Genomic DNA, 23,317 nt, shown 5'->3' on the forward strand with positions numbered 1-23,317 from the left:
AATAAAATAATATATATATATATATATATATATAAAACAAGAATGAATGGCATATTAAACTAACATTGCATCTTTCTCACTTTTTTAGTGAACATAAAAAGAAACGTTTTTAGCTGATTAAATGTTTATCTAAATTATTCCCATGACAAACTGATTTTATTGACTAGCTAATTTCAGTGATCTCACTGTCAATGTCTAAATCAATGAGCTGACTGCCTTTCCCACAGTTTAGCACTAAAGTGTGCATTTATGGTAATATTAAGTACATTGTATTACATGTATAAAACAATAGCAAAGTACTTTGTAAATTTATTAATACACTCCTGATTATACAGTTTGTTGATAGTCCATGCTTAAATTCCAGCTAAATCATGAAGATGAAGTCTGAGTCTGGTAACATAAAGTATATTGGAATAGCTTGATGAATAAATAAAAAATTGTTTTCTTAGTGCTAAGCTAATCATTCATTCATCTCATCTTCACCAACAATTCTCTAAACTTAAGATTGTAGAGAAAATATTTACTGTCAAATATGATTTAAGCTAAGCAACAACTCAGAAGTTGGAAGATAGTAAATATGCTAGTAAATAAAATAAAGACTAAGTAGAGGGTCAAACAGTATTTAACATTAAAAGTATCGAGTAATATAATAAACTTTCATTTTTCTAAGCTTTATCTTAAATCATGTTTAATTTTTCAATTATAAAAAAAAAATATTAGATTTTTGTGATTTTACATGTAATTTTTTACTTATTGATTAGCTACGGAAATAACAAATGCAATATGGGTTTTTCAGTGATTTTTTGTTCTCTGATGAACTTGTAGCTGCAAGTCACATTCACATGATTGCAAGTAGAGTCCTTTCACAGAAAATGTGGGATCCCAAATTAAAATTTGAATAGCACATTAAAATCATTATTTTTCGACATGTTCAATTTATGTCGATAGAATGGTACATACATGTAGTGTTTAAATTGTATTTTCAATAGCTATTGATATTGTTTTTCAAATGGTTTTTAAATATCCTGATATACATCTGACAATATGTGTAATTTGAATCATGCATTTGAAGACTTAATTTTTAACGCAATGATTCTATGGATTTTTTTTTTTTTGTGGCAGTTATTGCTATTGACAGTTTTTAAAATCTGATATTTTTAACACATTATTTTTTCACAATATTATTTTATTATACTTATATTTTATTTCATTTATATTTTATTATACTTATTTTTATTATACTTATTTTATTATATTTTAACACAATATTATTTTATTATACTCGCACTTAGCAAGCCCTTTTAAAGAGTCTGATTTGCAAGATTTTGCCGTTGATCTTTTTTTCCGGCATTGCTACAAATTTCACAATTTTAAATTTTTGTTTTATGTGATGGATGATTTAGAAAACGAGAAATAATCAGTGTGTTTTTCCTCCCTCAATATGGTGTGAATATCACCCACAAAAAAATATTACACATTTAATTCAAAAAATTATATACAATTTCATTTTATCCAGATATTTCTTTTTTTTTGTAAACACAATGTTCTTGTTCATTTAAATAAGTAACATGTATATTTGTTTTTAGTAAAAATGTGCGATAGTGCTAGAGAGGTTTATTACAGAAAGCCCCAAAAAATTATGCCACAGGGCTTAGTGATAACTTAGTAAGAACCTTTTGTTGACAGAAAGGAAGAAAAACATTTGTAGCAAATCATCTTAACTTTATGTGTTCTATGGGGCTTGTGCTTTGAATTCCCACATTTCAATTTCTTAGGATGTATTGTATGATAACTATACATAAAACACAGTCATTTTAGTTCTTTCAAAATCTGTACAATGAATTAATTATTGAGAAATTCAATAATGTAAAAATTAACAACTAGAATAAATTTCTTTAAATAAATAAGGAATTGTCCACATATTATGTAAGCACCAAAAAGGGAATTTTTTTTTATTTTCTTATTTATGTTGGCAAGGAGAGAGGAAGGGTATAGGCGATGCTTATGTCAGCTATTTTCAAAAAAATTTTAAAAAATAAAAGAGAAAACAAAAAGGAATGGAATTTGAAATAAGCCACATTTGATGGGGAAAAAATAGATTTAAGAGGCTAAAATATTAATTTAAAGTAATTTTAGAGGCTAAAAGTTTTGCCTACATAAGGAAAACATAAAGCAAAAAATAGAAGACTTTTCAGTGCAGTTGATATTAACCAACTCGTGTTATCTCTTTAAAGGGAACTTACCATATGTACACTTTGTGTAATGTGACAATTTACTATTTTATTTAATCCTTAAATTTTTTTTAAAACCCTTATTTTCTATTTTTTAGATAACAGTTTAACTTTATTGCATGTGATATTTCACAAGAAATTTTCTTAAAATAGCGTTTTTTCTCTTTCTCCACAATTTTAACTTATAATTTTCTTAAAATATCTTGTCTGGCAAAATTTAACATTTCTTTTCGTAATGTATATTAATTTTTTGTTCGCCTTTACTCACTGATCAACCGGGTCATTGCACTTCCAGTGGGGAGAGATACCCCTCTATTCGTGCTTTCTTTTCTCTTCAATTAGTTTTTAAAAAGAGCTTACTTAATCTCTTTCATCTGATTTTCAAACTCTCCCCTTTTTAAATTTAATTGACTAATGCTTTCCTGGGTTTACACCAGCTAACTAATTTTTTTTAAGATGCTTTAACACATTCTTTCTTGTGCCTTCTTGCTTGTGACACCAAGGGGTGCCCCCTCTGCCTCACACTCCCAGATGCGGACTTAAGTCCATGACGAGGGGAATTTTTTTTTACATTCTTTTTTCAGTCTTTAATTTTAAATTAAATCCACTAACCATAACTAATTTCAGTAAATTTTGATTATCCAAACCTCTTGTGACCTTTTGAATCTATTGGATTATTGTTATCCCACGATAGCGCTGTACAACCACTTTTCTTAATAATCACATTCCCCTTAATTTAATTATTATTGAACCTATTTTCGGCTTTAATTTGTTTACTTATGAAATTCAATAATTGCCTGTTTTTCACTCAAGATATCAACCCATTATTTTAATATAAAATTTACTTTATTCGCAACGTGTTATATTAATTATTTCAAATATCACAGAACTATAGCGAGAAATGCTATATAGTAATGCACTGTTTCATGCTATTGATGAGGCTAACTTCAAGGAACTGATCAATATAGAGAATGTAGTTAACTTTCAATATTACTAGAAGAGTTCCAAAGAAATATAAGCATGTTGCTACTTTTATTCAGGAATTTCTGAATTTAATCCTAAAATTCTTTAAGTTAAATAATTATAGTAAAAGTCAAAGCTAAAACAAAGGGGTGTGTTGCAACATTCTTACTTAAGCATAACATGGAAATTGGTGATTTGCTTTCTTATATTTGCCAGCAAAGGATGAAGGGAGAAGTCTAACACTGCTAAAAACATGCTTACACAATACTTGAATAGCACCTCATAACAAAAATTCAAAATCACTTTTCTTGTTGAACTAAAAATATTTTTACCTGCAACTGACAGTTGTTTCTCAAAAAGATTAGCAAGTTCATGAATCAATTCAACTCCAGGCTTAGAAATAAATAATGGTGCACCATTATCCATAGTAGAGGCAGAATTTTTGAGTTGAAGTTTCAAAACATCAATTAAATAATTCTAAATAAAGCAAAATAAAATTATTAAGAGTGAATTATATTCATAAATGTGCAGTAATCAATTTCGTTTTTATAAATTAGTAATTACCTCAGCTCTGTCATTAGTATCAGCTAACAAATGCATTGGAATTTTCTTTAGAGATACAACAAAACTAGACTTCTGATGAGAGGTTTTACTAGGCCTTTTCATTGCTTTAAAAAAAAGCTTCTGAAGAGCTACAGTAAAAAAAAAAAGTAGAAAAAATAAACAATTTATATAAATAAACAATGAACTACAATTTTAAGTTTCCAGTATTCTCACTCTATCAACTAAACACATGTCACGATTTTTTATAAAGTTGTCATTGGACTTCGAGGCTGAGCAAGACACATCAACCATAGGTCTATCAGCGTGCAATGGTGAAAAACATGTTTTTGCATGATTAATGGCAAAAATAAACATGGTAAAGAAAACATCTCATTTTAGAGAATTAAAAATTAAAACACTTTTTAAACTTCCAATGAAAAAAGCACCTTTAAGGGTTTTCATAAAACGAAAATAAGCACCTATTAAAAACGATACGTTATTGTAGCATTAGGCTACATGAATTAAAATATGTTACTACAATATTCACCTGTATTTAAAGACTAAAACTATACATTTTTAGTGATAAAAACAATAAATTTCAAGTGATTGTATCTTTATCAAAAATAAGTGATTTCACCACAAAACCATCACTTCAGTTAGCAACTCCAGGCACTTCAAAATCTTTTTTTTTAAAGAAAATTCCATCAAACTGCTGTTTCAAGTTTTTTACGGGATGCATAAGGTATTGGCAGTCCTTATCTAAAAAGAGACCCCTAATCCCTGTTTTGATATAGTTTTTCATCACACTTTTGGATTTACATTAAATAAAAATATTAGCCATGGCTCATTCAAAAAAAAAAAAAAAAAAAAAAAAAAAAAAAAAAAAAGAAGAAGAAAAAAGATTTTTTAGGTTTTCTTAAGAAAAATGTGAATTGGGATTTTTATCTGGAAAAAGTAAAGGTGTGCAAAATATCCCTTCACAGGGGAGACAATTATTTTATAATTCCTTTTCAAAAGATAACTTTATAGTGACATAAACAAATAGGGAAAAAAAATAATAAATAAAAACAAATAAATAAATTTTTAAAAAAAAGCAGTTTCTAATCACATGACTGTGCTGCCATCTATATTCTCATTTTGAGAAATATTTCAGACAGAAACAAGATGTGATGTTCAAAATTTTCCTTGCAAGGATCCAGTTTTTTATAAATTAAATAATATCAGCCACTCTTATAATGTTTAAAAAAAATATCACAAAATTAATGATTTTTCAGCTTTTCATTAATAGATTTAAAATTTCGCAGTCCTAACCTGAAAATACTGCAGTATTGAAACCCCCCATCGTAATAGCCCTGGCTGATATTGTAACTTACAATTTATATATGTCATTCCTCATACATATTTGTTTTCAGAGAAAGTTATAATTTAAATAGTTAAGCGTCGATCAGAATAATTTCAAAATTTTATCACTATTATTACAAAAAATTAAAGCTATATTTATAGAAAGTCAATTATACTTAAACTGAAAAAGGGAGGTAAGTTGAATTTGAACAGAAGAAACATGAATGGAATAAAAGACTTCTGCAGGAGAAATAAAGCATGTAATCATGTGAGAGCTTTTCTGAGAATAACTGTTTATCAAAAAAGTGCTATCAGTATCCGCATTTGGAAAAAAATACATGAAATATAGAAGAAAATTATAAATCAAGGCTATATACTTACGGTCAGTTTTATCTTCTTCTGAACTATTTAAACAAGTAAATACACTATTGGCATCCCATCCATTTCTAAATGTTCTACCCATGAAATAGCCAGCATCTGCTATAAGATGTTGTTTATCAAACAACACAGAGTCATTAAAACGTTTTAAGCATATTTTATTTGAAGTGCAGGCTATTGCTTTAGAACTAGGTTGTGGTGGCACATGTTGTGTGGAACTGTTAACTATTGGTAATTTTGTCAGCCACTCTGGTGGGTTGGTACTTGAAATGGTAAGGTTTGAAAGAGATTTTTGAATACCTAATGAAAATCATAAGGAAAATTGGTAAATATATTCAAACAGATAAGCCAACTATACACTAAAAAGATATCATTCAATCGCCTCACCTATATCTGGTTTTTTAAATGACGATATAGATGGTGACTCATTTTCTTGGTCATATCTAATTTTTTTTTGCACTTCCCTCTGAGACACATCTAAGTGCTGATCAGCATAAGACATTGAGGGTGTTGCTTGCATTGACACAAGAGATGGTATTTCTTTTTGATAAAAAAATGAGTCTTTTTTACCTGTATACAAGGGAGAACCTATAAAAGATAGTAAACATATCTACCATTTCAAGTAATAGTACTAAATAAAGAATATTGATACTATAAGGGTAAAATATGCAATAAATGTATTCAGGAAAAAAAATTATGAAAATACATTTTTTTATTTAGCAGAGCACAACAAGTCTGCCTGCTATATTTTGTTTCCAAAATCTTCAAATTCAAATTCCAAAATTTTCTTAAATTCAAATGAAAACTCTTTCACAAAACCTTAAAAAACTAGAAATAAAACTTGTGGTTAAAAACCTGCTAATAGTGACATTTAAAAAAAAATTTTAAAAAAAACAAACACTCTTTTATAGCTTTCATAATTTAATTTTTTTTTTATTAAGGAAAAGGCTTAAAAAATTTCAAGTTATGCTAAAAATTTTATTTTTCAGAGTTCTTCAACATCCGATAACTAAGCTTAAATCACTGTTAATACGTAGCTATCATTTGAATTGTAGACTACAAATCACTTATATTAATGATAAAACAAGCTTAAGAGAAATCTCTAAAAAAGTTTTTAAAGAAATTTATAATATTTAATGTTCGTTTATGGGACACAAATAAAATTTAATGTTGATAAAATTAATGTTTAAAAAAAACTGACGAAAACTATTCGACAGAAGTTTAGTTATCTAGGGTTCTAATTATAAATCCTCCTAAATTCTCTGAGGTTTTCATCTGAGGCCTACAAATCCTAAATATTATAAACATCTTTATTCCAGAAAATGACTGCTTTAATAAATTTCTTAATTTTAATTTGGTATTTTAGAAAAAAAAATTCCAAACTAGAACTCATTTTAATGTGCATATATGCAAAGCATTAGAATAATTTGAACTTTTAACACTGGGATCAAAAAAATTATTAGATTTGAATCAGTTTTTTTAAAATTTAAATCATTTTTTAACAATTAATTTAAAAAAAGCAGTTGTAACAACTGTAAATCTCATAGTTTAACAAGTTTTACTTTAAACAATTAACAGAGATTTTAACACTAAGAATATCAAAGCCTTAGAAAAAGAGCTTCAAAGATATTTCAGCTGATTTTCTGTTATGAAACCATGACAAGAAAAATGAGAGACAAATTCAAAAATATAGAAAAATCCGTAAAATATCTAGCAAATTCTTTAAGTGTAATAAATTTGAATATTTTTGCTGTTGCTTTGTGGCATTAGATAACAGAAAGTAATATAGAAAAAGTAAGCAAAGAAAAATTTACCAGCATAAAAATAAAGATAAAAGAATTCAAGAAATAAGAAATATTTTATTGTTATATATCAACATATGTTACAAAAAATATCAAAATGCACAGCATTTCTAGTTATCTCTTAAAATACTTAATTCATGCAATTACATAGTAAATTACACAATCAAAGATTTATATATATATATACACGCAACTAAGTTTATAAAATATGTAACTACTTGTAAGATACAACTTAATTAACTTAGAATAACACAAAACGTTATTTTTAAAAGAATATATACCACTTAGACACTCTACTGATACACTTAAACAGCAAAATTACGAAATCAATTTAATCCATGTCCAGGAAAGTTTATTTCATAAAATGTTTATTTCAAGAACAAATTCATTCAGATAGTCATAAAAGTAAATTCATAACATTTCATATAGTCACCATACCCATCATACTAAAATCATCCATGTCTTCCTCAAAGAGAGAGGCTTTCATTTCCTTGATTTTAACTGCATCACTCACATTACTAAGCATAGATTTGACAGGGCTTGTGAAGTCTTGCATGAAATTGTTATCTAAAATTAAAATAAATAATAATAAATATTTACAAACAGAATTGATCAATTTCATCAGGATTTGGGAAACTCGAAGAAACTCAACTTCATCAGAACTCGAGAAAGGTGACCTATGACCTCAGCACCAGCTGATGATTTATAAGTCAGATGAAGTGTTTGAGCTAAGTTTCTCCCATAAATTAGAATGTTCATTAACGTGAACTTAATTAAATTCAACTTTGTATTAGACGTTGAATTTGTTAAAAAATAATTACTTCTCTACTACCTCTTTTACTTAACTCAAATTTATTATTTGTTTATGTATTTTATTGTAACAGTGACATTTGTTTTGTGTGTCTGCCAACTTCAATACATAATTAGTTTATGTTCTACTCGGCTAACACGAAATAGAATGGAAAGAACAATTGATAATATAAACAAATACCCCATTTTAACAACCAATCAGGATAAAGATACCCACAATACGTCACTTGCAGGAATCCCATTAAAATATTCTAGAACAAAGGAAAGGAAATTTGCAAACAGAAATATCACGCTTTACTAATTCAAGCAATCATGTAATAAGTTTCAATTAACACCATCTGTAGCTTTTAAAAGCAGTTTTATTCAAGTCATTGACTGTAGTAAGGTAACTTGTTTCGTTTTAAAATAAGCACTTCATTTCTTAATCCTCTAAGCTTCGGACCTGGCTAGATTTTAAAATTATAGGCTGGAGGCATCTCGCATCAAAAAAATAGTAACCCCTTGTTTTTTAATAATATTATTTAACCCTTACTAGTCCAGAAGTATTTCAAGTTTACTCCCCACCAAGGATAATTAATTAATTTTATTTATTATAATTGTAGATAACAATAACTTATTATATTGTTATAATTTTTAATAATTATAAATAAAACTAACAACAAGATCGATAAAATGCCATAATAAAATATATTGAAAGAAAAAATGTCATGTTGCTTATATGGTGGCACCAGTCCTCTAAGGGTTAATAGGAATAGCGTGTATAAGAAGAATAGGAACAGAATGATTTCGTCCAGGAGCAACTTGAAAGGTTAAATTGATTGTGTAATAAATATATTACTTTTCATGTTCCTTTCTGTGCAATTAATGAAAAATATTTTTTTCACAAAAATAATGAAAATTACTTTTTTCATAAAAATAACTGTATTGATAAAGTCTAAAAAGTAAATATTTCAGACAGTCATCATACCCAGCATGCTATCATCCAGGCCTTCTTCAAAAAGAGAGGATTTCATTTCTTTAATTTTCACTGCATCCCCCATACTACTAAGTATGGGCTTAACTGTACCTGTGAAATCTTGTATGAAATTTTTATCTAAAATTAAAAACGTATAAATATATATAAGTAAAGTTAATTCCATCAGCAAACTATGTAAGCATTAATAACTCTTCGTAAATACATTAAATATCATAAAATCTAAAATACATTAATATAGCATTCATAAGCAGAGGTAAATTTTAAAAATTAAAAGAAACAATATTTGATAAACCAATAATCAATCCACAATGTCAAGTTTAAGCAGCATTTTTGTGTCAGATGCAACACAACTTTTTTTCACAAAAAATGTAAAAAATACACAATTTGAAAGTATGAGATTAAATCGTGAATAAATTTATTAAATGTCAATTAACGAACAAAATATAAATGTGGCTAATGACCAATCTATTGATCTTTTTGCACTAATTACAAGAAAAGAAAGTTGTAGCTTTTTATAAATGGAAATAAAATTAACCCTCAGCAAGAAAAACATATTTTGTATGCATAAGTATGAAGTTGTCATAGAGGATATTCCTCAACAATTGATTTGTACTAAACAGTAGATTTTCAAATGAACTAATCATTGATTTCTTTCTTTTTTTTTTTTTTTTTTTNTTTTTTTTTTTTTTTTTTTTTTTTTTTTTTTTTTTTTTTAATTACAAACTTCTGATATTCCGATTACTTGAGCTTAAGACTAAGTAAAATTCTGTTGAAATTTACAGTAATCATTAAAAAAATTTCTCTAAAAAAATGGTAATTAATATAACTTTATTTTATACCACACTAAGATTAAAAAATTCACCCCAATTTCTAAAACATTTGAAAAATTAAACTAAACTTTTCTTGCCTGCCTTTAAAACCCTTAAAATAGCCTCAAGGCAAAAATATTTAAAAATAAAGTTAAAAAAAATTACCATTAATGAAGTTCAAATGTGTAGAATGAGTCTTAGGAGACGTTATTTCCATGTCCTGATCAGAGAATAGTCCAACAGTTTTTGGTACAGTCTGTTTCACAAACCCAGGTATTTGAAATCCATTAACCTGCTAAATTAACAATAAAAAATTATAAACATTTTAATATAAATCATAGCTTCTATATTTGAACAAAAATACATATCAATCAATTAGAATGCAATTTTATAAATTACAGCGTTTATTTATTTTTTTGATTCATGAAATGTAGTTGCAGGGACAATCAAATTTTGCAATAACCATATATAAGTCAAAGAATTAGATCAGTCAAAAAATTTTTTCTCTCTTCCCCCCCACTGATATATATACACAGTAGAGAACTGATTATTTGGTATGATCGGGACAATCGCTATTCCGGATAACTGAATTCTCTGGTTTTCTAAATCGCTACAAAACGCCATTTTTTTATTGTTTATGAAACCAAATTAAAAAAAAAAAAATTTTTTTAAAAAATAGTCATAAAAAGAAAAAATGATAAACTAATAAACATAAGTTTAATAAGATAAAAAGGAGAAAAAATTAATGAAATAAAAAGGATATACAGGCTTAATATAAAATAAGCAAAAAAGGCAAAATGAAGAGAAAAAAAGTATCAAGCAGTTTCTTTTCTTAAAAAAAAAACTTATCTGAATCTTACTCTGCTGAATTATAAATTGACATAATGTGAGATTCGTCCAAAAACGGTTTTTGCTCCATCCCCTTAATCGTTTTCTTTTTCTTCCCCAACTCGATACAATGTTCGCTCGGAACGAAGGGATTGGCTCCTTGGTTTTCATCTTCCTAGTCGCTTTCTTCCACTTCGCTGTTGTCTGCGTCAGGATTCAAAACCATCCACTCTTTTTTATTTCACTATTTTTCGTTATTAACAAAAACAAATTATTCTTGATTTTTCATTTTTCTCAAATGAGAAGAAAAAACTCGCAAGCATTTCTTCTCTCTCCTATGCGTCCCTCCTAACGAGGAAGACATCATTTGAATATAATTCTGAATGGAAAAGAAAGGCAAATTTTTTTACTTCATTGTTCTTTATTTCTCATTATTCTCAAATGAGAAGAGGAAAACCAAGTGTATTTCCTTCCGAACTCGAATAAGGCATCTTTTTAATATAATTCTGAGGGGGAAAAAATTGTCTAAAAAATTTCTGCAGGAAAGAAATTTAAAATTCTTTACTTCCCAAAGGAAGAATCTTTCTGTAAAAACTCTCAAATGTTCGTTCTGCAGCAAAATCGCCATGGTTCAGGCACATGACAATACTATCTAGAAGTGTTTAACTTGGTTTTCAACATTTTGCTAAAACATTAATCGAAATCAGAAGAAAAAACTCCTGTATGTGTGAAATCTTATTAAGCTGAGCAATTTTATTTCTCCTCCACTCCAGTTAAACATAAATTGGCAAGCAGACACAGAACTGACATAATAAAAAGAATTTATGTTCTACCATGTTCTGCCCCCTCCTCCCACCCCATTAAAAAAAAAGGAATTGAAAAACAGGTGCAGTTGCAATATTTGACCTTGAGTCATTATTCCAGTTTCCTCCTAAGAAAAATAGAAAGAAAAAAGGTAAAAAATACCCCCCCCCCAAAAAAAAAATTTGATTAATTTTTTTTAGAGTAGACTATGAAAACAAACACTATACATTTTTTAGTAAAATATAATACGATTTGTTTTTAAATTTTAAAAAAAATCCTCACTTTATTGATGTTATTTAAAGGTCTTTTGAGAACAGACTGTCACTATGTTCAGAAGAGAAATAGCAGAAAAGACATAATTTAAAATTAAAAAAAAGTAAAAGTAGGAAATAACAGGGGAAAAAAAGGGAACAGGGATAATAGGGAAAATAGGAGTTGTACAGTTATTGTAGGGAGTACTTTAAGAGATTTTTAAGAATCAACTACTTCAAAATGGTTAAGAAGTTGAAACTTCAGTTATTAAAAAAAGATTGTTTTTTTGTATGATATTTGTCCCGCAGTGGACTGATCATTAAGACACGTTTCCCAACAGATCACCGAACTCAAGCATCACTGGCTGTGGTCAGTGTGCGTATGGGTGACCCACTTGGATCAGTCTGCGTAGGGACCGAGAGTGTACNAATGGAAAACTCAGAGCTTTTCTTTTCCCTCCTATGTCTGAGAGAGACAACATTTGAGTATAATTCTGGATGAAAAATAAATTCTTTCCAAAATTTCTGGAGAAAAACAAAATTTTTTACTTTGTTATTCTTTATTAATCTCAAATGAGAAGGGAAAAATCGCGAGCATTTCTTTTCCCTCCTCCTATGAGCTAGAAAGACATCGTTTGAATATATATTTCTGGATGGGGAAAAAAATCTTTCGAAAATTTCTGCAGAAAAAGAAATTTTTTACTTCCCAAAGGAAAATTCTTTCTACAATAAAGTCTGTAATGTTCTGTGACAATATCGCCGCGATTCTGGCAAGCAATTACTATCTAGAAGAGTTTAACTTGGGTTTCAACATTTTGATAAAACATTAATTGAAATCAGAAGGAAAAACATGTGTATCACAATCTTATTCCTCATCAAGATGAGTGATTTTATTTCTCCTCTACTCCAGTTAAACCAGCAGTTTTCAGTTAAATTAGCAAGCAGACATAATAAAAATAATTCATGTTCTACCATGTTCTGCCCCCTCCTCACACCCCATTAAAAAAAAGGAATTGAAAATCATGTGCAGTTGCAGTATTTGACCTTGAGTCATTATTCCAGTTTCCTCCTAAGAAAAATAGAAAGAAAAAAGGTAAAAAATACCCCCCCAAAAAAATTTGGATTCATTTTTTTAGATGTTATTCAAAGGTCTTTTGAGAACAGGCTGTCACTATGTTCAGAAGAGAAATAGCAGAAAAGACATAATTTAAAAAAAAAAAGTGAAAGTAGGAAATAACAGCGGAAAAAAAGGGAACAGGGATAATAGGGAAAATAGGAGTTCTACAGTTCTTGTAGGGAGTACTTTAAGAGATTTTTAAGAATCAACTACTTCAAAATGGTTAAGAAGTTGAAACTTCTGTTATAAAAAAGAGATTTCTTTTTCGTATGATATTTGTCCCGCAGTGGACTGATCGTTAAGACACATTTCCCAGCAGATCACCGAAGTCAAGCATCACTGGCTGCGGTCAGTGTGCGGGTGGGTGACCCACTTGGATCAGTCTGCGTAGGGACCGAGGGTGTGCGGTATTGGTCCTCGTTAAACTGTGCTACTGTAAAGTGCTCGACTTCGCATGCAGGACGTTGGGCTACCGAAGCGGGGGTGCCATCCCCTCTGCAAAGGATCAAAATTGAGATGGCATGTCTTCGGATCATCCTCAGGGATGTTTCCCAGATTGTCGGCAATAGCCCATTGTGCAGCTCTAGTGCGACGTAAATGAACTACAACATCGTATGATATTTAGTAAAGATTACCAACTGATGTGTTAACAAATGATGAAAAAGCATATTAACATTTTTAACAAGGAAAAGGTTAAAATATATGAATAAAAAAATATAAATGAGAATAAGAAACTATTTTGATTAACTATTTATTATTATTTTTTGATTTTCAACTGATAGTTTTCCGTCAAACCGATTTTATTTTGAACAATAACATTATAACTATTGAAATGCAAACATAATACACAAAACACTAATGAGTAAATTAGTTACTAAGTATTTACTTTATTTTCAGTGCCTGCATTTTTTTCGACTGGTTTGACAACATCCATCTCTTCTTCATCGGAATCTTCTAATCCATACTTTGAAAAATGTTCAACCTACCAAAAAAGCAAATAAGACAAATTTTCAAACAAAAAAAAATTGGTAAGTTGCAATCTTATCAATATCCAAGTCTAAAAACAACGAGTGATATCTTGCAGCGAAAGTTACAGCAAAATAAATCATTCGAAGCAAATAACTTAAATACCTTTTATATACTCAAATAGTTCAAATAGATACAATAATTTTCAAAATATATAGATTCTGACAAATATGCTAACATATAATATAAATCCTAAAACTTCGATACAAATACTTATTTTTTCTAACGGCAGGTACTAAACTTTCGTTCCTCCCCTCCGAATACGCTGGTAGAGTTGCTCATTTAACGCTACCTAGCGGGCACCTGTGAACCTAAGTCACAGAGGCAAGCAACGTTACCCACATCACAGATACCCGTTAGTCGAGAGGGTCACACTCACACATAACAGAGGAAAACACACAGCAAGTAAAGTAATCTTAGATTTTATTACCAATATAAAACAAAATATTAAAATTTTCAATAACAAACTAGTATAAACTAGAGACTTATAAAAATGATTAAAAATATTTTCTAATGATAAATATATTAATAAAAATATCTAAATCAAATTTATTAACAAAACGATTTCTAAATTTATCATTTAAAGCGCTAATTTGATTTTCGTCAAATTTTGTGGGTTTGAAAAATTGACTAACACAGTATTTGGAGAAAATAATTTAAAATAAAGAAAAATGGTAGAAATATAATAGCATAGAGATGATTGAAAATGTTTACATTTTACGCATAATATATAAAAAGTGGCAGGAATGCAAGTCTTTTCTAACACCTGGATTTCATATTGATATTTGAACTCCAATAAAGAAAAAATATTTGAAAACAAAATAGATGAAAGAAATTTGAGGAAAAATCTGTCATATAAAAATAAGTTAGAATTCAGACAAATTGAAGCAAGAGTTTAATTGTACCAGAGTCAAAATTGGCCTCTCTGCACCAGAAGTAAATGCTAGAAAAAAATAGAGAGGTAATGCAATCTATCTAAGCAANTTGAATGATTTTTCGCAGTTCTATAAACATTTGAATTTAGACCTTTTCTTTGTAGATTTCAAAATTTTCACAAACTTTTGACCGGTAGTGTAAACCAAGTCATATTTTTTCTTTTTTTTTTAAATGAATTTCATGCTTCCAAAATGGATAGTGCCATTTAATCTCATGCTTAAACCAAGGTATATAATTTTAGTTCCAAAGAAACTAGCTAGGCAAAAATATTTTGTTCCCTCTAGTTTGACAAAAAAATTTTTTTTTAAAGTGTTAATTATTGTAGAATAAGGAACTTTTTAATGACCAAAACCATAAAAGGATGTTGAAAAATTTCAACATATTAATTGCAATAATAATATTTATGTAAAATAAGGATGTCATAAGGTTTCAAAATCCACAGATTATAAAAATAAGAAAAATGTCAGAAATGTTCATTTCTAGTCCTGTTTTCTCACAGATTCGTCGTTCCCAGATTTTGCACATAAATGCTAACTCTGGAGACAAATATAGATAGTAGTTTGATTTAAACACAACATTTTACAAGACAAAACCTATCATCAGCCCCAAATATCTGGTCATCAGTGGAGAGCTGACAAGTGAAAATTTCATGAGCTGGCTTTAACTATTCATAAGTATTTCAAAATACATTTAGAAAATACTTAAAAACATAAAATATCAAAAAATGTATTCAAGTACATCAAAAAAATTTACCTCAAAGATCCAAGAACCAGTATCAGGGATGTAATCAATAAATTTAGCTCCCAATTTTGTTGTAGAATTTCTAATCTTTTCTTTATAACCCATCTTCTCAAGTCTATCAGAATCCTAAAATAGAAATTTCATTTTATGTTTAATAATAACAATCAAATAAACATCACATTAGAAACAAACTATATACACTAATGTTTGTGAAAGTTGTAACACTGTGAAGAAATTGTCAGAAATTGGTGAAATTTATTCCACTTGTTACTGATAGTGGTACAAATGAACATTTGTAATAGTGGTAAATGCACAATCACTTTCAGTTTCTAATCGTCTGTGCGTCTTACCAGACAAGTATAATGACATATTTAAAAAAAAATACCTTGATTAATGTGTGAGTTGTCTTGTCAATAGGCCAAACACCATCAAGTGTAACTTCTGCCCTTTTATTTAATTCTTCTCCAACAGGTGGCTTCTTATCATCATCAGGATAAACTGTAATTTCTTTCTTTTGAAAGCACACTGTAATAAAATACAAAAGAACAAATAAGCTAATGTTTCTCAGTTGTTTTTTAAGCTGTCTTGCTATTCTGACATAACTATACAAAAAATTTCTTTAGCTTCAAAACAATGAATTCTTAGGTAAAAATAATCAGAAATGAGAAGAAAAATGGCTTAAGTAAGAACTTTGCAAAGTTACGGGAAAAAATTAATGTGTAATATCAGTAATACCCTTGGTATTAATAATTACTAAGATAATTAATCTAAATGTACATCATAAGTGCATATTAGATGCTGCTGTATAACTGAGGTATTGGTATACATACTGGCTCATTTTTGCTTTCTATATAATTTTTTACAAGCTTTAATTTTCTCTTTTTTTTTCAAACTACATATTAACAATCAAGTATATTTGTGCCTAGTAACAACAACATTCTAGTATTTGAATTTTTTTAGAAATAGCAAAAACCAAGGTGTCAACAAGGTATATCATCTCCATCATAAGATGATATAAATGCTATTTCTAAATCAACTATATATGTAAGATTTTTCTTCTTTTTTTAATCTATAAACCTTTCTTACAGGGTGTAGAAAAAAAAACTTTTTTAAAAACAAATTTAAATAATAATAATATACATATACATATATCAGTGTTTTCATCATAGAAAAAAAATGGGTGAGAATTTCTCACCCTTTCTCAAAAACAGGGTGAGATTTCAGAAAGTTAAGTGAGATTTCCAAAAACTTAAAAAACACAAATAGACTTGAAAAAAAAATAATTTCTTTAATTATAATACATTTTTAATGTCTTCTATTTTTTAAAGCATTGGATATTCTTGCTGCATCATCATAGAAGATTTTGCCTTTACTAGGTATTTGTCCATCTTACATTAGTGCATAAAAAATTTGAACGTCTTACATGAAAAAACCTTACCTACGGTAAACACGTGGTTGCAGAGAAATGTGTTCTGAAAGGGGTTCCGTGGTTCGGTTGTGTTCTGTTGTTCGAAAAGGTTCTGAACAATACTGGTAAATAGGGAAGCTAGATAACGGAGCAAATGTTGAAAATAATGAGAGATCCAGGAAGAAAAGTGAAACGGATTTTATTCTAAATAGCGTAATTCGAAGCTTCTTCCAAAATGCGAGAAATTCGCGAATTTTGAAATTGATTTATAGAATGCGCGAATTTCTCGCAGTAATAATTTTTTAATGCGAGAAAAGAAAAAAATATGTGAGATTCTCGCGTTCTCGCGCTGTAGTGAAAACACTGATATATATATACACTAAAACATACAAACTTACCTATTTCATCCAGGTTTAAATCAGCAACATTTGTAACACCAGGAAACATCACTTTTCCATATCCTTTTCTGCCAACCGTGAAGTTATTTACGAAACACCTTTTATTTTCATCAAACAATGATGATATTTCCTCCATTGAAGGTAATGTGTAGTATCCTGATTTTGTTAGCTTTATCCCAGCAGAGTTCACATTCGATTCCTCATCCACATTGGAAGTTGTATTTAATGATTCATCCAGTGAATAATTTCTACTGTCATCAGCAGAATCATTCCACACATTGATGGTTTGTCCAGTGAATCTTTGCTTGTTTGTGTGCAAAGCAGCAATACTATCATTAAAACTGGAACCTAGACTGAATAGAAATAGAGAATCAGTAACTAAAATTTAAAATTAAATTATAAATAGTTTATAAGCCTAATCTAGCAAGGAATAGTATAAATCTGAATTTTAATCATGTAAAAAATTCCATTGATTTAAAATCTAGAAATAAAAGTCAAAAATTTAAAAACACTGATGTCATACTTTAAAATTATGTGTATCTTGCATTCTAAAATTGTAAAAACTTTGAAAGTAAAATTTAAAAAAAAAAAACTTTATAGTATAAACATAGCTGCAAACATAGAGAGAAAAAAATCCAGTAGATTTAACGAAATAACATAAAAAATATCTCAAAATGTACGAAATATTTTACACATAGGGAATTTTAGGAACTTTTATAGTCATCAAAATAGAAAAACTGCAATATTTTACAGTTATGATTAACATTAAATGATCTCGAAATGTTATGTATGATGCTTACTCAAAATTTTGAACAGTAATAGGCCTTTAATTCAAAATTAATCAAAAAGATTTCTTAATTTAAAAAGGGAATTCTGATTAGAAGTAAACGTAACATTTTAGAACAAAAAAAAGTTTGACTGATTCTTATAAATGAGGCTCGCTTCATCGTGTATTAGTAACACTTATTTAAATATTCAAGCAATAATCTGCACAAAAATTCTATTTCAATAGGAATTTTTTTAGGAAACTAACTAATCTGTACAAAAACTAGAAGAATTTTAATTAAACCAGTAAACCAGGAGAAACTGGCAAAATCCAGTAGTCTAATGAAAAAACCAGTAGTAGTTGGCAGCTATGTATAAAGATAAATATGAGAAAAATATAAAAAACATCTTTTGTCAGTTCCCATGAATAAACACTAATATTTTTTAAGTTCACACTTACATTTATAATAAATAAAATCTAAAATAAATTAAATTAGTTATTAAACTTACTTTGGAACTAGATCTGGCTTAGAAGAAAGAATTTCTCGTGTGATTTCTAAAGAAGGCGATTCTCCTCCACTTAGCAGTCTTCTTTCTGCTGTGTTGTTTTCTCTAAAGATTTAAATGCGAGAAATAAGATCACATATATAAAAGCATTAAGTCATCATGTATAAAAAACTTCATATTATTTTTACAAAAAGGTCATTTAAGTAGAAATCTGCTTCCCTTTTTCATTTAGAACATAAAGGTATGAATAAAATAACTGAGATTTTACTAGCAGCATTTTTAGGCTACAAGTAAAGTTTTGATACATCATGCATAATCAGAAGTCAAAGAAAAATTCAAAATAGGAAATAATATAAGCACTTACATTTAGTGAAGTAAAAAATATGTATATAAATCTAAAGAAGATTTTTTTAAAACCATTCTTCATAATTACTATAATCACTCAACATACTGCAGTATTGGCAATAGCACCATCTGTTAAGGAATTTTTGCCTTTAGCGGATATTTTATCACCAATTTTTTTTTTTTTTAATTTCTTCAACAAATACAGAGAAATTTGAGAAAATACAGGTAAACAGGAAAAAACAGGAGGCTTAGTAGGTATGTTTTTGTAACTTTCACATTTTTAAAGCACCGTTGCATACTTATTAGAAGTCAGAAGTTAAATCAATTCAAAGTTATTAGATACACTAGTAGACAGCAACACAATATGAAGAATTAAATCACCTTACTTTTAATTTTAATTGATTATAAACTTTAAGGTCCAATTTTAAATAAAATCTAGAAAGAAAAGAAAATCAGAAAACTACAAACAAAGAAAACTACCAAAAGTTTTAAAAAGTAGCTCTGAATAATATTTCAATTAGAGTTTATTGGATGCACCATAAAATAGTACAATATAATGAATTAGGTTTAGATAATACATAATTTTAGTCGGCTGTAAATCCTCATGTCTAAACTTATGGGCAATTTAGAAAAAAATATGGCTTATTTAAAAACCTTTCAAAAACACAAACCTCAAAAAAAGTCCTATCACATGATTTTTTTTTACCAAATATGTTTATTAACTCACAACTCGAAAATTGCTGTGCATATACTTTTAGTAAATTTTTAATAAAATGCATTTAAATGAAAGGCAGAATATGATGCATTATATAAATAGAGAAACCAGTTTGTGTATATGTATAAAAATAAAAAGGATGCTAATCTGTAAGGATGGTTTCTCAGTGGGACTACTTTGACATAGAAATATCCAATGCTTGCAATAGTAGGATAAAAATGCAAAATTATATATTTATTACAAATGCAAAATTATATATTTATTACAAATGCAAAATTATATATTATTCTACAAATTACATTTTTTTCACAATGACAAGTACATAATTGTAAAAACAAAGATAAAAACAAATTATTAAAGTAGTTAAATGATTTCTCAATAATTTAACAACTGAAGAAAAGGATCAGGTTAGATATTCTACACTTTTCTTTGCTTTTAATTGAAAAAAAAAAAACTCAAATAGATTAAATTTCAGAAGAGAGTTCAAGTTATAAAGCTATTGGAANTTTTTTTTTTTTTTTTTTTTAATTTCTTCAACAAATACAGAGAAATTCGAGAAAATACAGGTAAACAGGAGATAATCGTAAAGTACAAGAGTCTTTGTTAAAAAACAGGAGACTTAGTAGGTATGTTTTTGTAACTTTCACATTTTTAAAGCACCGTTGCATACTTATTAGAAGTCAAAAGTTAAATCAATTCAAAGTTATTAGATACACTAGTAGACAGCAACACAATATGATGAATTAAATCACCTTACTTTTAATTTATTATAAACTTTAAGGTCTAACTTTAAATAAAATCTAGAAAGAAAAGAAAATCAGTGCACTTAAGAACCGTTCCCAAAAATGCAAACCTTAAAAAGGAAACTGAAAAATAAAACTATAAAAATGAAGTTCAATAGAGTAACATTCTACATGTAACATATCTCCAAAAAAAAGCCCTATCACATGATTTTTTTTACCAAATCCATTTCTTTCTTAGCTATGCAGATTTTATATTCAAATTTGGTTATTAACTCAACTCAAAAATTGCCGTGCATATAAAAAAGTGTACTTTTTGTGAATTTTTGCATTTAAATGAAAGACAGAATATGATGCATTAAATAAATAGAGAAACCAGTTTGCGTATAAGAAATAAAAAGGATGCTATGGTTTCTCAGTGGGACTATTTTGACATAGAAATATCTAATGCTTGCAATAGGATTAAAATGCAAAATTATATATTTATTTAGTATTCTACAAATTACATTTTTTTCACAATGACAAGTACATAATTGTAAAAACAAAGATAAAAACAAATTATTAAAGAAGTTAAATGATTTCTCAATAATTTAACAACTGAAGAAAAGGATCAGATTAGATATTCTACACTTTTTTTCCCTTTTAATTGAAAAAAAAAACTCAAATAGATTAAATTTCAGAAGAGAGTTCAAGTTATAAAGCTATTGGAATGAATATTTTCACTACACAAGAAACAAAATTGGTTGATAAACATAAAGGACAATCTGTTTGTAAATTGAAAAAAAGTATCAAAATAAGGTATTAAAAAAATTTACTTTTCAGTAGTTTTTTATTTTATTTATTTTTTTATGTAATTTTATGGTTGAGAGAGAGGCTAAGAACTAGCAATAAAGAAGTGGAAAATTACCTATCAGAGACATTGGTTGTCAATGGTGCATTTTGATCCCCATGACTTTTATCAGTGATATTTTGAGGACTTTTGAGGGAGATTGAGACATCAATTCGAGTTGGTTGACTCGTTGATACATCTGAAGTCAAAGTAAGGCTGGAATCAGAATTCCCAATATTCTTCAATACTAATTTCTTTATGCTTCTTTTGGGTACAAAAGCAACAGATCCAAGACTAGGTTCTTCATCTTCCAGACCATCAAACAAAAATACCTTAAAGATAGAAATATAATGAAAACATGCATCTAAAAAGTAATGAATGAAGAAATTTGGCTTAACACAAATTTAAATGCATTTTAGTTCCAAAAAAAAGCATTAAAATTTTTAAATATTACTTTACAATGGAATTCTATTTTCCCTGTCTCTGGTGTTAACCTATGAAGAATTATATGAATATTAGTTCTCTATTTATTAAGTTGCTATCTTAGGAGTCTTTTTCAAAGAAAAGCTAATGTAGAAAACATTTCGTTTAAAGTAGGTTGCAAAAACTCTTTTATATCAATTGATAAATATTCAATTATTCCTTAGTATAAGAAGAACATCAATTTGGCATAAAAAATAGAAGCCAAAGTACATGTAAAATATTTTTAAAGCAAAAAACATTAAAGTCTTACACTAAATAAATTACTTTGAACTTCTATAATTTTTAAATAAATATTTGAACATGTTTTCGTTGAAATAAACTTTCCTGAAAAGATCAATATGTTAAAAAAAAAAAATCTTGACACCTTGAGTTATAACCACTACATTATGGATTTTTAATTAAAGTTTTTTTTTTCGAAATTTATAACAATCAATTTGAAAAGCCATAATTTTTTTATGCTACTTATACAGTTTTTGCAATTAATTTATAGTTGGTAGTCAGAAGGCCGATCATTTATTATTCTAGAGCCAAACTGGACACCTGAGCCACAGGTTCTGTATCCTTAATATTTAAAAAATCTTTTTTTATTCATATAAATGTATTTAATGGAGATAATTTACCAAATTTTATTTATGATCTCAATAGCTTTTAAAATTTTCCCAAGACCACTATAGGTACTATTGCAGAATTTGAGCAAGTTAAAAAAATATTTAAAGCCTAAAAAATTTAAAGTTTGTAACTAATCTATATAAAATTTGACAGATAAAATGAAACAAATTATTTTAAAATATAAATTAATGCCTTAATATATAGGGAACATAATTCTCCACAAGTTAGCATGGGAGACAGGATACACAGAATCTGACCTCATAACCTAAGCCCTCAGAATATTCATTTAGAGATGAGGATGAATATACATTAGCGGAGAAATATCATAAAAACAATAATCTACTATATGATTAATTCAAGGTGATACCAAAAAATAATAGAAATCATTTCAAATTTAAGGTGTGAAATTTAAATCGAATGTGTCAAATAAGCATTTAGATGCAGATTGGAGAAATACCATACATAAATAAAACTAGCATGATACTAGCAAGAAATAAGATACTTTCAGAATTCTGTATTTGAATTCAATGTGCATAACACAATTCAAACTTACAATTCACTGCAATTTTTCTTTGTTTAATATCATGTCAACAATGAGTACTTAAAAGGAATTTTAAAACATTTAATTACAAAAGTTTTTACCCTAGATACCTAGCAAGATTAGAAACTTACTTTTCCTGATGGAACAGGTGCCCAAGGTTTAGGCTTTATTTTAGCAGTTGGCAGTAAATCAACTTTATAATGACTATCATTCAATAAAGCTTTTTGTGCTGATGGATTTGTAGGTTTCAGTACTTCTATTTCTCGAGATGAATCCTAAAAAAGTGAATATATTATCAGAAAATGATATTTCTCACAACACAAACATAATATTTTAAACTTATGTTGTGTTTGCATTTTTTTTTAAACAAAAATAATAAATTTGGAGAGATGTAAATAAAATAGAGATACATAGATAGTGC

At 27.9% G+C, this 23,317-nt stretch overlaps 1 protein-coding gene across 2 annotated transcripts in view; it reads right to left on the bottom strand.

Moving 5' to 3' along the window:
• Positions 1-23,317, bottom strand: part of LOC107445514 (nuclear pore complex protein Nup98-Nup96) — a 71,554-nt gene that overhangs the window by 20,240 nt on the left and 27,997 nt on the right. For both annotated transcript variants that reach the window (XM_043045763.2, XM_043045762.2), the window contains exons 14-27: positions 23,028-23,171; positions 21,342-21,595; positions 18,638-18,739; positions 17,363-17,715; positions 15,942-16,081; positions 15,569-15,682; positions 13,740-13,835; positions 10,019-10,148; positions 9,036-9,161; positions 7,697-7,825; positions 5,844-6,044; positions 5,460-5,756; positions 3,759-3,886; positions 3,527-3,671 (exon numbers count right to left, since the gene is read on the bottom strand). In XM_043045763.2, coding sequence (XP_042901697.1) covers positions 3,527-3,671; positions 3,759-3,886; positions 5,460-5,756; positions 5,844-6,044; positions 7,697-7,825; positions 9,036-9,161; positions 10,019-10,148; positions 13,740-13,835; positions 15,569-15,682; positions 15,942-16,081; positions 17,363-17,715; positions 18,638-18,739; positions 21,342-21,595; positions 23,028-23,171 — 2,359 coding nt within the window. The remainder of the gene's footprint in view (positions 1-3,526; positions 3,672-3,758; positions 3,887-5,459; positions 5,757-5,843; positions 6,045-7,696; positions 7,826-9,035; positions 9,162-10,018; positions 10,149-13,739; positions 13,836-15,568; positions 15,683-15,941; positions 16,082-17,362; positions 17,716-18,637; positions 18,740-21,341; positions 21,596-23,027; positions 23,172-23,317) is intronic.

The sequence above is a fragment of the Parasteatoda tepidariorum genome, chromosome 7 (assembly GCF_043381705.1).
Source record: "Parasteatoda tepidariorum isolate YZ-2023 chromosome 7, CAS_Ptep_4.0, whole genome shotgun sequence".
NCBI classification, from domain to species: Eukaryota; Metazoa; Arthropoda; class Arachnida; order Araneae; family Theridiidae; genus Parasteatoda; species Parasteatoda tepidariorum.